The sequence below is a fragment of the Taudactylus pleione genome, unplaced genomic scaffold (genome assembly GCF_031769625.1).
Source record: "Taudactylus pleione unplaced genomic scaffold, aTauple2 ptg000838l, whole genome shotgun sequence".
Lineage (NCBI taxonomy): Eukaryota > Metazoa > Chordata > Amphibia > Anura > Myobatrachidae > Taudactylus > Taudactylus pleione.
In genome coordinates, this window is record NW_028285240.1 from 1,355,032 (window position 1) to 1,372,377 (window position 17,346).

Sequence of the window (17,346 nt, forward strand, 5' to 3'; positions counted from 1 at the left end):
CCGAAGGATTTATGTTGACCGCACTTCTTCGTTTAGGAAGTCGGATGCCTTGTTTGTCCTCTATGGCTTCCATAAAAAGGGTTGACCTGCTTCAAAGCAAACTTTGGCAGCCTGGATTCGTATGGCCATTTCAGAAGCTTATCTTCATGAAGGCCTGCCGGTTCCATCGTCTGTGAGTGCTCATTCCACTAGGTCTGTGGGTCCTTCGTGGGCAGCTCGACGTGGTGCCTCGGCAGTCCAGATCTGCAAGGCTGCCACGTGGTCCTCTGTCCATACCGATGTGAGGTATTACGCGTTTGACACCTTTGCCTCTCAGGATGCTTCCTTCGGGCGGCGGATTCTACTTTCAGCACAGGAGCGTCCCCACCCTTGAAGGATTCTGCTTTGGGACATCCCAAAGGTATCCTGTGGATACCCTATGGACCCTGAAGTAGAAAATGAGATATGGTAAGAACTTACCTTTGTTATCTCTATTTCTACGAAGTCCATAGGGTTCCGCAGGACTCCCGTCCTGTCGCACCTGTGCTGCAGATGGGCTTTACTCTGGTCACCGGTTTTTCCGTCTCCCTCTGGTGAGAATGTGATTCTTGTGTGTGTCCAGACCTTTCTTCTCTCTCTTCTTCTCCTCCTCCGACCTATGGCCTGATACGTAACTGAGATGCCTTGGCTCGGGGGTGGGGTATAGGAGAAGGACCCTAGTTACATCCTGGGAGGCTGAAAACTTAACTCTATGGTGCCTGATGCCTGACGTCATCACCTATACCCGAAGGTATCCTGTGGAACCCTATGGACTTCGTAGAAATAGAGATAACAAAGGTAAGTTCTTACCATATCTCATATTTTCACCCGTAAGTGTTGTTTTCATGGCATAACTTCCCTTGTAACGCAGATATTTGACCTCTGTTCATTGTGTTGAATTCAGCATTAAATTTCCTTTCATTTGATATATGAACCATTGCACTGCATGACATGTAACAGTTTTTTTATAAGCATTCGAAGTTGATAAACATTCAAATTTGTCCACAATTTTGGCCACCAGTGTATTTTCGTACTGGAATTCTGTGGAAAGTCCGTCATTGGGGCGGGTGGGCATGGTGTTTGTGTGACTGCGGATACACTTCCTGTGTGCCTGGTAACCGTAGGAGCAGTCTGTCATTAGGGGGGGGGGGGGGGGGGTTTCCTTGCAAAATCCGCATTCACTACTAGGCCTCAATAAGTCAGGAACATCTCCGCCTCGTGCTGAGAGAGGAAATGCTGCTAAACTATGCACAGAAAAAGCTTAATCTATGGCGGGGAAATGACGCAATCACCTATTCCAGCATTCGCTAGCAGCCAGTCACAAGCGCTTTCCTAGTGCAGGCGACCATCATTGTCTGGTGTCTGCCCCGGTACAGCAGCACATAATACGGCTCAGGTTCTCCAAGCATCTGATATGCCGCTCTGCATTTATAGGCAAACATGCCCTTACTGTACTGTGCCTACCTGAGCATGCCCTTACTGTACTGTGCCTACCTGAGCATGCCCCTTCCCTCCACTGCCCCCCCTAGCTATGTGCTGCCCTACCCCACCACTGAGCCTGTAGTATTGGGGATATGGAGACAGGGCCATGGGTGAAGGTAGGAAGGAAGCTGCCAGGGAGGTGTAGGAGCTCTTCTGCTCCTAAAATTGAATGCAGAATTGATTGTTTCCACTGCCAGTAGATTAACTTTACCGGAAGCCCAAAGTTTAAATGGTCACACATGGGCGTCTGCACTCTGAGCAAGGCACACATGGCATGAAATTGCCCTCTACGTACTCACTGAGGTGGTGCCCTGTCTGATTCTACCCTATGCCATGTTCTCTAGTGATGCCCTCATGCGTGTGAGACATTAATGGCGTACTAGGTTAGCCCTGTTCTTTGTGGGGGGCTGCACAGTAGGGCCGGGTAGTGAGCCTCCATGCCCGTTCTGTGTGATATAATGTACACGATCACCGCTTTTTGCTTTATATAAGGTGATGACACTGAAAGGGAGAGGTCGCGGCTTCATAGAATTCCAAACACATTATGGGCCTGAATCTGCCGCACGTTTTCCTGCAGTGCGTGGAAGCCTTGTGTGTATTCGCCCACATACAGAGTCGTGCGCATCTTGCAATGATTCCCTTCCGATCTGTACACTTGCTCCTCATCAGCGCGCAGTTGCGCCAGCCCATATTTGCCGCACATGGTACATCTAAAAACTGGCGTATTTACACTTCTGTCATGCTCTGCCTGGCTTGTGGTTCCGTTGACGCACCCTCTCTGAACTTGGTGTATGAGCGCCATGGTACAGCCAAGTGGTGCTTCTTCTGTGGCAGTGGTGGTACAACTGAAATACATACGACTCTGCGTTGCCTGTGTTTGCTGCGTACGCCAGTTCTGGAATACGCACATTGTGAATTAAAGCCTGGTACCTTTTTACAAACATTCGGGCGTTCACCTCTGCGTCAGGGCGCGGCGTGTGTGGAACCACTGTCTCTCTCCCAAGAGCTCTGCTTACCGTGTACGGAGGTGGTGGTTCTGCCGTCTACGTGTGACTATAGCGGGATCTCCTGCTGTTGGTGTTTGTGTCGCTGTCCTCATGGCTTTATGTCTGCTTCCTCGTGCACACCTGCTTCACGCTGCCGACCCTCCCGCCATTCATTAACACTGTTCCGTTCTGTGTTGTCGTGTGTTTCTCTAACCGTACCTTTCCACTTCTGTGTCGTTTTCTCCATCCTCTCACGCTCCAGGTCCAGATAGTGTCCAAAAACGTCAACTACGCCCACGTCCGCTCCAAGTGTGGCTCCAAGGACAATATTAAGCATGTCCCTGGTGGTGGGAATGTAAGTATGTGTGTTCTAATATCCATCTGCACTAACCACGTCTGTCTGCCTGGGGGGCTCCGGCTACTGTGTCGCACCTCCTGCTGCTCGTTAGACGGTTACTGTGCAGGCGGGTACATTGGGGGGAGGGGGAGCTTCTGTATGGGCGAGTGGATGTGATGATCGGTGCATCGTACGGCTGCTGTGTGGCACCTCCTGCTGCTCGTTAGACGGTTACTGTGCAGGCGGGTACATTGGGGGGGGGGGGTTTCTGTATGGGCGAGTGGATGTGATTATCGGTGCATCGTACGGCTGCGGTGTCGCACCTCCTGCTGCTCGTTAGACGGTTACTGTGCAGGCGGGTACATTGGGGGGGGGGGGCTTCTGTACGGGCGAGTGGATGTGATTATCGGTGCATCATACTGCTGCTGTGTGGCACCTCCTGCTGCTCGTTATACGGTTACTGTGCAGGCGGGTACATTGGGGGGAGGGGGAGCTTCTGTATGGGCGAATGGATGTGATTATCGGTGCATCGTACGGCTGCTGTGTGGCACCTCCTGCTGCTCGTTAGACGGTTACTGTGCAGGCGGGTACATTGGGGGGAGGGGGTTTCTGTATGGGCGAGTGGATGTGATTATCGGTGCATCGTACGGCTGCTGTGTGGCACCTCCTGCTGCTCGTTAGACGGTTACTGTGCAGGCGGGTACATTGGGGGGAGGGGGTTTCTGTATGGGCGAGTGGATGCGATTATCGGTGCATCGTACGGCTGCTGTGGATGAGGACTAGAATTACGGAGACTGTACATCTTCCAGGTGGTCGCTATAATTAATTCTATTGATATTCTCAAATACGTTGTGACCATTCCTAAGGCAATAATGCAGAAGACGGTGTTTGGTTATCAGATGCATACACCATTTGTAAGCATGCAAGTCCTTATTTATATAGTGGCATTACAGTAAAATGACGAATAAGAGGAATGTAAGATGGGAGTAGCAAGTGTCTGATGTGTGCATGAAGGATCATTGCTCCCTATGAGGCAGAGCTTCGCCCACCCACCGTCTTGGGGCTAGCCTGACAGGACGTAGAGGAAATAGGACGTGTGCGTTTATGCTGGCCATACACCTACACAACCAGCGTAAGATCCCATTCATCATACGATTTCACTACGGCCCCCCGGAGCTCCCTGGTAGTCCCGGCAGCATGTTGGTTGGTTTTCTTAGCACAGGGTCTGTCGTAAGATCGATCCTGTGTCTCACAGGCTCATTAGGGAAACAGTCATCGAAATGATATGAATTTACACACGATGGATCGCATGAACAAAATAAACGGCACGATCTGCACACGATACAACGGACAAGATGCGCTGCACATCTGATCGTACGATACCATTATAGGAGCTGCCGGAGCGCTAACATAATACGCGATTTTCACAAGATCCATCTTACGACTCTTCAAAAATCGGCCCGAAATGGTGCAGGCGTATGGCCAGCATTACACCAGCTTTATAATGTTGTGAAAGTACCAAATACAACCAGTATGATCTGCAGTTATGGTCCTGTACATTTCAGCAGGGACTTTGTTAAACATTTAACTGCTTTTTGTGCTCTGCATTTGCTTTGACGCGCGATGCTCTGCAGTGACTGAAGGCAGGAGGTCAGAGCATGCACGTGCTGTCCCATACGTGCGCTGCCCTGCGTATCTCCCAGGCCGTGCACGCCATGTGGACAGTATTGCTGCAGCCCTTGTTATGTGTCCCGGGCATTTCAGGGGCCCAGGGAGTTTGTTATATGAGGATTGCAGGAGGCTGTATCATTCACCACCATGGAACTGGTCCCCAGTCTGAAGTCTCTCAGTGCATTGGACACCGGAGGGACTAATTAATGATGACATCAAAGGCAACGTGTCCATTCCAAACCGTATAAGTAACTTTGTTCCCCAGCACATCACATTCACCCCCTGGTGCCCTCCGCAGGCACCACTCCTGTCCAGTCACGTGACCTTCGTTAACCCTTTACACAGTGTACATAAGCGCCATTTATTTATAGATCTTCTGCTTGCCAATTGGTTCAGAACATCTGCATGGCTGACGGGAGACTGACACGCTGCGCAGACACGGCGAACACCCAGCGATTACCATACACGGGCGTTCCTGCGGCTTCCTGGCTCCCTCGTTTCTGTGTCCCCGCAGTATATACTAATAATGGTGGCCCTTCACTGTCTCTGTAGATCATGGTATAGAATCACGAAGAAGGGTGTAATTCATTACCTTACTCCTATGAAAACCTGCCAGCTGGCTCCCGCATGATAGCTCCTCCTCCAGCGCAGAGTCCTCCATTTGCTCTTGGTTTGTAGATGGTGCTTTTGTGTTGGAGGGGCGAGCGACTGCCTTTGATACTCTGGTTTTTGTATGTAAACCCGATACGGCTTTATTACAATGCGCCCTGGTGGGGTTGGGGGGATTATTTACTATATTCCTTCTCTGAGAGAATAAGATACAGTGTGGGGAAGACAAGTGTTTAATGTGTGTTGGTGGGTTGGGCCCAGGGTTCTCGAACCCCCGGGAAACACAGTATTCTGGGTAATAGAGTTGTGTGAATACGCTTTTTATATTCTTGGCTCTTTATATAGATGTGACTCTGTGATAGCTATGGCCGCATATAGATACGTTTGTTCACCATACAAGCATTATCGTCTGCTGTGTGACAGCGAGAGACCCCCGATCTAACATGTCCGTAGCGGTCGGGCGCGTTACGTTATATAGATGATTAGAACCTCTAGGACAGGATGATTTGGGAGGAAGGAGAACGTTTGGCTTTTCTGGGTTTTGAGTGCAGTTCCCATGTTTTGTGCAATAGATCTTACTCCCAGCATAACCCGTGTGTCAGACATCATATATTGGTTATAAGACGAAGCTAGGCGTCTGTGGCGTGTGTCGCTAGTATAACGGAGCGCCGCTGAGTATAATCTGATATAAACGCTATAGCGTGTCGGCAGGAAGCGGCCCGCTGGCAGGCGGACGGACAGACCCAGCCTGCACTCGTCTGTTACATCTCTCTATTCACCCTTCTGCTTCTCGGCCAGCCTGGCCCGTCTCTCCTGCCTTCTCTCCAGCCCGCCAGGACAACAACAAACTAAATAACATATTATTCACAGGTAACACACGCTGCAAAGCCTCCCGCATCCAGCAACCTCAAACCAGGCGGTGCCCATGTGAGTACCGGGGTCACTGACACCTCCACCTCTCTGCCTGTCCTGTTACCTGGTGACGCCGCTCCGAGCCTCCCCGATATACTGTGTATATATACGTCATACGTTGGATTAAACTTCCAGTGGCCTTGTGGTATTAGTAGTATATTTCTGGCCTGTAGTGCAGCTGCCTGCGTATAGCAGGAACTTGTATTTATCTCCCAATATTCTCTATTCTCCGTTATTAATGCGCAGATGATCTCTCTGCCTTCCTGGTGTACGTGTATTGTGCCCGTGGCCTCTTGATTCCCCATTCCTGGCTTCCTGTTCGGGTGTCTGGATTAATCGCTTTATTACACTTTTATTGATATTTCCATTGTAGACTTCGGCGGGGAATAACCCTGTCTATCCCTAGATGTCCGAGTTCAGGGCGCCCCAGTCATGTATTTGGGGAGGGGGGTAGATGACGTAATGGCGGCTGTGGCTGACCACAGTAATGGATGGGGGTGTAAGTGTGGCCATTGGTTGCTAATAGGCTGACATTTATCCTCTTTCTAGGTGCAGATCCTGAACAAAAAAGTGGATGTATCAAAGGTTGCTGCAAAGTGTGGCTCTAAAACAAATATTAAACATAAGCCAGGTAAATACTGGGGTTGAATACCGGGCAGGGGCGCACAGGGGAGGCTACGCTCAGCTCTTCTTTTGAAATGACAATATTTATTTTGGGGCAGATTCAAAGTTGGGAGCAGAGAAGTAATGTTGGACAAAAACGTGTTGCAAGGCAAAAATACTGGCTGCTGCTGTTACCAGGCCCCCTGAGAGCTGCGGCAGGCCCAGGTAATAGGGGGCGTGGCCTAATCGCGGGAGGCGTGGCCACGCCCCCTTCCAGGAAAAAAATTGCGACGCTGGGGAGGGGGGCGCTCTGGGCCCCCTCAGCCCTGCTCAAAGCCGGGGGGGGGGCGTGATCAGTGTGATTGCTCTCCCCCCCCCCCCCCTCTTGGCGCCCCTGGCTGTTATACGTTGGACAAAAATACTGGCTGCTGTTCCATGCCGGGCAAAAATACTGGCTGCTGCTGTTCCATGCCGGGCAAAAATACTGGCTGCTACTGTTCCATGCCGGGCAAAAATACTGGCTGCTGTTACACGTCGGGCAAAAATACTGGCTGCTGTTACACGTCGGGCAAAAATACTGGCTGCTGTTACACGTCGGGCAAAAATACTGGCTGCTGTTACACGTCGGGCAAAAATACTGGCTGCTGTTACACATCGTGCGAAAATACTGCCTGCTGCTGTTCCGTGCCGGGCAAAAATACTGGCTTCTGCTATTACACGTCGGGCAACAATACTGGCTTCTGCTATTACACGTCGGGCAACAATACTGCCTGCTGCTGTTACACGCCGGGCAAAAATACTTGCTGCTGCTGTTCCATGCCGGGTAAAATTACTGCCTGCTGCTGTTCATCTCGGGTAAAAATACTGGCTGCTGTTACACGTCGGGCAAAAATACTGGCTGCTGTTACACGTCGGGCAAAAATACTGGCTGCTGTTACACATCGTGCGAAAATACTGGCTGCTGCTGTTCCGTGCCGGGCAAAAATACTGGCTTCTGCTATTACACGTCGGGCAACAATACTGGCTTCTGCTATTACACGTCGGGCAACAATGCTGCCTGCTGCTGTTACACGCCGGGCAAAAATACTTGCTGCTGCTGTTCCATGCCGGGTAAAATTACTGCCTGCTGCTGTTCCATCTCGGGCAAAAATACTGGCTGCTGTTACACGTCGGGCAAAAATACTGGCTGCTGTTACACGTCGGGCAAAAATACTGGCTGCTGTTACACATCGTGCAAAAATACTGCCTGCTGCTGTTCCGTGCCGGGCAAAAATACTGGCTTCTGCTATTACACGTCGGGCAACAATACTGGCTTCTGCTATTACACGTCGGGCAACAATACTGCCTGCTGCTGTTACACGCCGGGCAAAAATACTTGCTGCTGCTGTTCCATGCCGGGTAAAATTACTGCCTGCTGCTGTTCCATCTCGGGTAAAAATACTGGCTGCTGTTACACGTCGGGCAAAAATACTGGCTGCTGTTACACGTCGGGCAAAAATACTGGCTGCTGTTACACATCGTGCGAAAATACTGCCTGCTGCTGTTCCGTGCCGGGCAAAAATACTGGCTTCTGCTATTACACGTCGGGCAACAATACTGGCTTCTGCTATTACACGTCGGGCAACAATACTGCCTGCTGCTGTTACACGCCGGGCAAAAATACTTGCTGCTGCTGTTCCATGCCGGGTAAAATTACTGCCTGCTGCTGTTCCATCTCGGGTAAAAATACTGGCTGCTGTTACACGTCGGGTAAAAATACTGGCTGCTGTTACACGTCGGGTAAAAATACTGGCTGCTGTTACACGTCGGGCGAAAATACTGCCTGCTGCTGTTACACATCGTGCGAAAATACTGCCTGCTGCTGTTCCGTGCCGGGCAAAAATACTGGCTTCTGCTATTACACGTCGGGCAACAATACTGGCTTCTGCTATTACACGTCGGGCAACAATACTGCCTGCTGCTGTTACACGCCGGGCAAAAATACTTGCTGCTGCTGTTCCATGCCGGGTAAAATTACTGCCTGCTGCTGTTCCATCTCGGGCAAAAATACTGGCTGCTGTTACACGTCGGGCAAAAATACTGGCTGCTGTTACACGTCGGGCAAAAATACTGGCTGCTGTTACACGTCGGGCAAAAATACTGGCTGCTGTTACACGTCGGGCAAAAATACTGGCTGCTGCTGTTCCATGCCGGGTAAAATTACTGGCTGCTGCTGTTGCATGTAGCCCACAAATCCTGGGCAGCTGTGTTATTACGCTGCAATTTGCAGTTAGCTAGGATGTGCCTCTCCCGCCTTACTTCCACCCTTATGTGGTTAAATCTCACTGTTTTAAATAAATGTCAAATTAGAATGATCCGTTTGTGGGGCTCAGTGAGCTGTGCCATACATTAGAACATTCAGACGTTTCTGTGCCAGTCTGAGTGAGCGCCATGGCCAGCATGGGGAAGTGATGGGCTTTGGTTGGTTCAGGCTCTGGCCGAGCTTATTGCAGATCGGTAAATCCCAGGTGCGCTAGTGACACTTTTCCTGTTATCCTTGTAGGTGGTGGTGGTGACTCCAAATCTGAGGAAAACACCAAGAAGGAGGAAGCGACAAAGCAGAAACCACAGGACGACGTGAATGTGAGTTACAGCGACACCTGGAGGAGACGCGAGGGGTGACGGGACCCGGTGTATGCAATGCGGACACTGATATACATTAAATATATATATATATAAAATCCGTTACTGCCCCCATCTGCCCAGGTGAAGCACCATCTGGCCCACCTTTATCCCAGCAAAGTATAACTCTATGGTGCATATCCAATTACAGGCAAAATTTTGAAAAAAAAAAATTAGTGGCGCTGGGTTTTTCCCGTAGCCGCAAGGTGTTTCCTATTCAGTTGCCTGCGAGAAAGGGAAGTTCTGGTAATTTTTATTGAAATTAAAGCGGCTTTTTTTCTTCCAGCTTTAGAGCAAGCTTAATATTTCCTAAAAAACCTTATTTAATGAAAAATTGTCTGGACTTGCTTCAGGGCCCCTAAGACACCACTCCTAATGACTCATTAAGCAATTGGAAGTTTCCAATTCGTTTAATCAGTTCAATAATTACATTATTATTATTATTATTATTATTATTATTATTATTGGTGTCATTTGAGGCCATTCCTGGTTCTAGCAACCAACTTAAACATTTTTGCAAATTTTTGCAAACCAAATTTAAAGCGTTAATTGAAACAAAAAATAATTGCTACATATTTTTTAATATTCGCATAAAATTACCCCAAAATCATATATATTTTATTTATTTTTTTAAATTTTATTAGTTTGTAATAAAACGAAAAAAGTTTGCCATTCAATGTCTTTTTTTTTTTTCTTTGGTACAGGAATAACTACTATTGTTACACAATATTTTTTACTTTTTAAGGTAAATACTTACTTACACATTTCGCCACCCCCAAAACCCCTGCAGGTTTTTGCTGGAGTTTTTTTTTTTTTTTCTTCTCTATTGGATACCTGGAGTGTCCAATAGAAGAAATACCCATGGTGATAGAAAATTGGTCGCAATCCCCGCGTTAATTTTTTTCGGTGAAAACCGCGTGCCCCATTGGATATACCCCTGGGCCTGTTGGTAAAATACCTCTGTTTTACACTCACACAGGAAAATGGGGCCGGTCAGATGGAGCCTCCACAGAACAGTCACCTAGTGGCACCCATAGAAGTTATAGCCGAGGACACGCGAGAAAACGGCGTAGAGGAGACACTACCCATGAATGGCAGCAACCAAAGGGAAATCCAGAGCTTCAATACTCTCATACCAGAGACAAGTAAGAATCACCGCTAATCTGCCCTGACTCCTGGGGGGGGGGGGGGGGGGGACAGTGTGTGGTCACGTTAGCCGTCGCTGCCAGCCCCATCTACCCTGTGCTGTCACCATAGCCGTTATGTCCATCCCAATCTGCACTGACCTGCGTTGCCATACTATGTCCAGTGTCCCGCCATACTGCTGCCTCATGCTGTGCTAGATGCTAGATCTCTCTGAGAAGTCTGGTTTTAGTCTGAAGCAGATGCCGGTATAAATGTAAAGGAGGGAATGGGGTGACCTGGATTAGTATGTCCACCTATAGGAGTGGCTGAGTGGAATTCGTGGTCCTGTAAAGTGTCCCTGACAGCTGCCATTGTCTGGAGACGGATCTTCAGTATGAAACTTTGATTCTAGCTGTCCCTAATGCTTTGTATTGTACATAATGCCGTAATGTTCCTCATCTGCTGAATGATAGTAATATCCATATACATAGGTTAATAATCTAAGTGTTATACAGAGACTATTCACATCTGTCCCTGCGCCAATGGAGCTAACAATCTATATTCCCTACCCCATGGGGACAGAAGCCACGTAACCTGCCCTCGTCTTCCTGTCCCATTAGCCTGACACACAGCACATGACACGGATTGGCGCCGCGTTCTGCAGGGCGATAGAGGCCTACATCGAGGTGACGCTTTGTGTATAGTGCTTAGTTGTATTATCACACATGCTTTTATTTTCCAGGCATCTAATGATGAATTTGTGGTGTCGTCTTCCATCTCTCTCATTGTCTGATCTCCTCCCTGTACAACTCCCACCATCTGTCCTTCCCACTTGTTCTCCACCCACCTTCGAAACCGTCACACTGTTTTCCTGCAGATTGAGAGCTCGTCAGGCTGCCAGCGAGAGATGGACCACGGAGAAGGTGTCTTCACCCTGTTCAGCCTTCATACAGCACTTACATCCCAGCTACACCCATAGCGCACCAGACAGAGGGCTTATCTCCTCCCATGGCGTCCTGCGCAAGGGGTCCATCTGCCGCTTCCTCCCACCGCAAGGCTTGTACTCCCATCAGTCACATTATGCACTTTCTGAGAGATGGCCGGCCCGAGCTCTTCACCTGGTGTCTGGCTACGGTGATGGGTTCTCATCAGCCTTCGTAGGGTGTCGGGCAGATGCACCCTGTGAAGTGAATTGTCTGTCGTGTCTTATTTTTAGGACGGTTTCTATGAATTGGGTGGGTTTTTTTTTTTAGCAGTTTCTTTCTGGTAGTTCTCTAGAACACGTTAATAAAATTATACCGCAGCCCTTCCCGTGTTTATGGCGGCCAACATGTACAGTCATATAAACCCTATAGCTGCTCTTCTCCGGTTCTATAGAGTGGAGTCCTGGGGGGAGCCATGTATTCTTATTTAATGAACAAATCGGAAATGACGACAATCTCTAGGTTGTTTCTGTTTTTCGGGTGAGGGAGGTTACGGAGCACCAGGCTCGTCCATCACCCAGCCAGAGACCAGGGTTAAGAAGCCACCGGCGGCCGGTTACCTCGGTTGCTCTGTGACTCCATCCCCATTTGCAAACTTGTGTTCCTGTGTTATTATTTAATATGAATAATGATATAAATGTTAAGTATATATATATATATATATGACACTTGCACACAACGTAGACTCGTCTGTACTGTAGGATTCCAGAACTCCGTCTTGCGTTGCTGTGGAATTCCTGTACTCATTTCTACAATGCTTTGTTTCGCTCATCCCAGTCTGCTCAGTCGGCGACTGGGGTTCTGCAGTGCTAGCTACTAAACATATCGAGCAGTCGTGACAGTGTTTTCTGTTTTTAATGTTCTGTTGTTGAAGGGCGGATCAGTTATATTGGGCAGAGGCATGTTCTATTGGAAAGTTCTTTGTATGTGATGTCTGGATGGAAGCAACGCTCTTGTTCACCTGGACCTAATTCAGATGACCTTCCACGTACTTCTTACCGAGGGTCTGTGTTCTCCAGGGAGCGTTGCTTCTATCCTAGGAAGAAGGAAAACCGCAGGGTCCCTTAATTACCTGGATTAAAACCTTGGGGAGGTGAGGAGAGCAGCTCCGGCTCCCGGTTAGTATCTGTGGCGGCGTGACCTAGCGTAGGTGCGTTCACCGCTTCTCTGTTTATGGAGCAGTTCTGGACAAGAAGCATTCGCCAAATGTGATATGAAGGGGCCCAGGGAAAGCGCTAAACAGACGTCTTCCCCTGGAAAGGAAGCATTTCATTCGCAATGTAAGAAAACGTAGTATATGACGGTATAGTAAGGAGACATAATTACTTTTTTTTTTTTTTTTGTACCATTGTGGTTTGAACTAACATTTTATGTGCTGTGAAAGACACTAAAGACTGACCTGTAAATAAAGTCTTCAGGAGCCTCTACAATAGATGGGAGAGCGTGGGCAGAGGGGCTGCGCAGCGAGCAATATCGTACCCCGACACACTGTACCTACACACAGTTCTTATTGCACTTGTATTTTTTTATATCTGTATTAAAATTGTTGCATGATTTCTAATAAAATGACATTAAAAATGTGACAAAATTGCAGTTGTCTGATAGTCTTTAAATATTTTTACTCCGTGCTCAACCAATCAGGATTAACCCAAATGGTCCGTCATATGCTTATACCCTCCTCCCACCCACTGTATCCACCTCCCCCTCCCTCCCCCCCCCTGTCACTATTTGGATGTGTGGTATAATTCCCGCCTGTGCTTTCTCCGTATAACCCTCTCACTCCCTTTGTTTCTATAATAAGAGTGATTGCTGGTGTGAGAGTTTGGCTAAATGTAAAGATTACTATACATTGATGGGTATTGGGAACTGCATGCATTTTCTTTTGCGCTCTCGCTGTTTTATGTTTATAATAGCGCTCTCACATGTGAAGGCGGCCATTTAGTGTGCTGGATCTTTAAATGGCATTTGCGTTCTCTGTGGGGCATTGGTACCTCTGTAAGGTCACGTGATCGGCCGCAACAAATCTGAAATTGCTGTGTGTGTGGCCTGTGCACTCCTAAGTGTAATATCTAATGGTAACGTCAGGTACCAAATATCCAGCCTATAATGATCCCTTACAGAGACATTCTGCTCCCTGCTCTGGGTGTTGCACATGGAGATGGATTCAGACTATATCAAAGCTTGGAGAGGAGAGACGATCAGCGTCTGTAACCTGTAAGTGAGCAGCTGATTGGCTGGTACTTTATCTCTCACAATTGTATCTGTCCAAGCTTTGATAAGTACTCCCCATTATATATGTAGAGTCTGCCAGGGCACATGGGATCCTTACTGCAATGATAGACTTTGGGCCTGATTCAGCACGGATTGCAACAATACGCTAATGCCTGCCACCGCTCAGCCAGCCTAGAGAGACCCGCTGCTGCCTTCTCACATCCATAACGCCTCACACTTCTGCGTAATCATCGGTAAGATCGACACACATTGGCCCGTCACGAACATTTACAGCAGGTCTGACCAGCGCAGTCGCCAAGTCTCGTTACACGCTGACGCTGAGTACAGCACACGTTGCTTAATTTATACACGCCCCTGAAGCGGCATTCAAGCAGACAGGCTCGCCTGCGTTTTTCAGACCACTCCTCCGTCACCAGCTCCAAACGCTGACAGCATGTCACTCACTATGCGATGGGTTCCTCTGTACATGTGTGATCGCAGCGCGTACACACTGCAGCTTCTACGCACGTATTTGTGATCTCTGCTGAATCGGGCCCTTTACTCGGTGGGCGCTTGGGCAGCTGAATCGATCTGACATTATTTGAACAAGCCGAAAATGATTTCAATGTAAAATCATAACTTTGACTAATTCCTCGGCCTGGCTGCTTGCCCATCAGCGGGAGCGCGTCCGTACAGTATAACTGGTCTTTCTCCGCTGATTCTGCCAGGAACAGGATCCTAACTAGTGGAATTTAATATATTGAGCGCAGCTGTGAAATCTCCTCGCCTTCTCCGTCAGTATCGCAGCCTCCTGGCTTCTTGGGTCTCTCCGCGGCCAGTCCTGGCCTTGTATCGGAACGCTGCGTTAGCGGCTGCGGAGTACAGTTCCTGGAACTGATTTACGCTACGGTGCGAGTGCTCCCTGCTTAGTAACCACGGTCCGTCAGCCGTGGCAGCCGCAGGTTCGTGGAAGAGAAATCCTAAAATGTGTTTCTTTTGTAGTCGCTCTCCCCATACATTAAATATGGTCTTACTGAAGATCTCCTGTTATAATAGCTTCCAGCATGTCCGTTATTCTAGAAGAACGTCTTGTCTAACCCCCGTAGTGTCTGTCATTCCAGCCGTTGTGTGTTAATAATTCCTAGTTCTGTCGTCTCCCCTCCCCCCCCCCCCCCCCCCCCACTGACCCTGTGATATCTTGCAGTATATATCACGGCCATTTTACATCCTGAAATGTTTACACCCTAAGTAACTGAGCAATGGGTAAGAGACGAGAATTGGGACAAGGGTCTGAGGCTCAGTCTGATTTGTTACTCGCAATGATTGTACATCGAAGGCGATGACCGCTGGTCGCTGACCGGTCGGGACGGCTCTGCAATTTTGTTCCACGTTTTTCAGTTAGAAACTTACACTAACGAATACAGTTTATGGGTGAGTTGGGTTCCAGCGTAGATGTTTGTCCTCCACAATTGCCGGCTCGGTACTTCTCTGCACCTGGTTACTTAGGTGTGCAACGATGCGATAGTACTGCCGGACACCAGTACATTCACCAGTTTCTCCAACATCGGTACTTAGTATACATAAAGGCAGTACGATCCTTCTCCCCTAATGTGCCAAATGTCTCACTGCATAAAATCATCCATCCTGCTCTCGCTCTCTCTCTGCACCAATAGTCCCAGCAAGCCTAGAGAGTCCAGTAACGGAGTGTAATGAATTTGAACTAAATATCCCTACTGGGCACGCAGTGTAAGGTTACTGCCGTGTCTTTAGGGCGACGGTCTCTGGAGGAGGAGGAAGCAGCCTCCATCTTTTCCAGAGATCCCAGCACCGTCATGGCGCAATAGTGCTGGCAGCAGGGGGGTTAACTCTGGGTAAAATTTTGGAGCTGGTTTTTAGTGGGGGTCCTGCACTAGATGAGCGTGTCCAGAGCAATTATACATTATCTTCTATCAGACCTTTACCAAATATATAGTAAGTTGACCACTTTAATGAAGCCTGAAACTTCAGCTGCACGAGAATACGGACCCTCGCCCACAGCTGATCGCGAGGCTGCGCTAAACCGTGTCGTGGAGTCGGGACGGCTGCTGGGCTCTGCGTGGCGGCTCATCAGTGTCCGGGTGGGGGGGGGAGTAGAGGGAGTAGCTGTAGTGGCACAGGGCGCAGGAAGTTGTGTCCGGGGGTCCGGCGTTGGGTGGGGGTCAGTGCTGGAGCATTGAGGGGGGGGGTGTTTGATACGCTGCTGAGAGAAGCCTCAGTGACAGGTTTCTGTGACTGTCTGTCATCTGTCTTCATAGCGATATCTTAGTGGGACCTTTCTATTGTAAAAGCCTGAAATAAAAACCTTTCTAGATGTTACTCTATTGTGTCGTTTTATTTATGTACTCTGCCAGTGCACGTATAATATAAGGTGTAATGCTCTGCCAGTGCACGTATAATATAAGGTGTAATGCTCTGCCAGTGCACGTATAATATAAGGTGTAATGCTCTGCCAATGCACGTATAATATAAGGTGTAATGCTCTGCCAATGCACGTATAATATAAGGTGTAATGCTCTGCCAATGCACGTATAATATAAGGTGTAATGCTCTGCCAATGCACGTATAATATAAGGTGTAATGCTCTGCCAATGCACGTATAATATAAGGTGTAATGCTCTGCCAATGCACGTATAATATAAGGTGTAATGCTCTGCCAATGCACGTATAATATAAGGTGTAATGCTCTGCCAATGCACGTATAATATAAGGTGTAATGCTCTGCCAATGCACGTATAATATAAGGTGTAATGCTCTGCCAATGCACGTATAATATAAGGTGTAATGCTCTGCCAATGCACGTATAATATAAGGTGTAATGCTCTGCCAATGCACGTATAATATAAGGTGTAATGCTCTGCCAATGCACGTATAATATAAGGTGTAATGCTCTGCCAATGCACGTATAATATAAGGTGTAATGCTCTGCCAATGCACGTATAATATAAGGTGTAATGCTCTGCCAATGCACGTATAATATAAGGTGTAATGCTCTGCCAATGCACGTATAATATAAGGTGTAATGCTCTGCCAATGCACGTATAATATAAGGTGTAATGCTCTGCCAATGCACGTATAATATAAGGTGTAATGCTCTGCCAGTGCACGTATAATATAAGGTGTAATGCTCTGCCAATGCACGTATAATATAAGGTGTAATGCTCTGCCAATGCACGTATAATATAAGGTGTAATGCTCTGCCAATGCACGTATAATATAAGGTGTAATGCTCTGCCAGTGCACGTATAATATAAGGTGTAATGCTCTGCCAATGCACGTATAATATAAGGTGTAATGCTATAGAATGCACATATAATATAAGGTGTAATGCTCTGCCAATGCACATATAATATAAGGTATAATGCTATAGAATGCACATATAATATAAGGTGTAATGCTCTGCCAATGCACATATAATATAAGGTATAATGCTATAGAGAGTAAATAGTGAGGTTCCATCTTAAAGTTCTACAGTAATTTTATATAAGATAGATAGTAATGTAATAGAAGGTATGGTGCCAGGTGTTGTACAATAACATACAAGGTAGAATGAAAGGATTGTACAGTTATATACAAAGTATGATGCAAGGTGTGTGTACAGTAATGCTATGCAAGGTACGGTGCAAGGTGTGTTGTATAGTAATGCTATGCAAGGTACGGTGCAAGGTGTTGTACAGTAATGCTATACATGGTGCGGAGCAAGGTGTGTTGT

The 17,346-nt window shown here is 47.9% G+C and overlaps 1 protein-coding gene across 11 annotated transcripts in view; it reads left to right on the forward strand.

Annotated features, from left to right (window-relative positions):
* The window catches only part of LOC148474522 (uncharacterized), a 174,684-nt gene extending 158,731 nt beyond the window's left edge, over positions 1-15,953 (forward strand). For 5 of the 11 annotated variants that reach the window (XM_088458483.1, XM_088458484.1, XM_088458489.1 and 2 more), the window contains 6 exons: positions 2,749-2,841; positions 5,974-6,030; positions 6,565-6,646; positions 9,161-9,240; positions 10,259-10,424; positions 11,147-15,953. In XM_088458483.1, the coding sequence (XP_088314609.1) occupies positions 2,749-2,841; positions 5,974-6,030; positions 6,565-6,646; positions 9,161-9,240; positions 10,259-10,424; positions 11,147-11,154 (486 nt within the window). In that variant the 3' untranslated portion in view covers positions 11,155-15,953. The remainder of the gene's footprint in view (positions 1-2,748; positions 2,842-5,973; positions 6,031-6,564; positions 6,647-9,160; positions 9,241-10,258; positions 10,425-11,146) is intronic. The other 6 variants (XM_088458488.1, XM_088458491.1, XM_088458490.1 and 3 more) reach the window with 4 other exon arrangements.
* Positions 15,954-17,346: the final 1,393 nt, after the last annotated feature.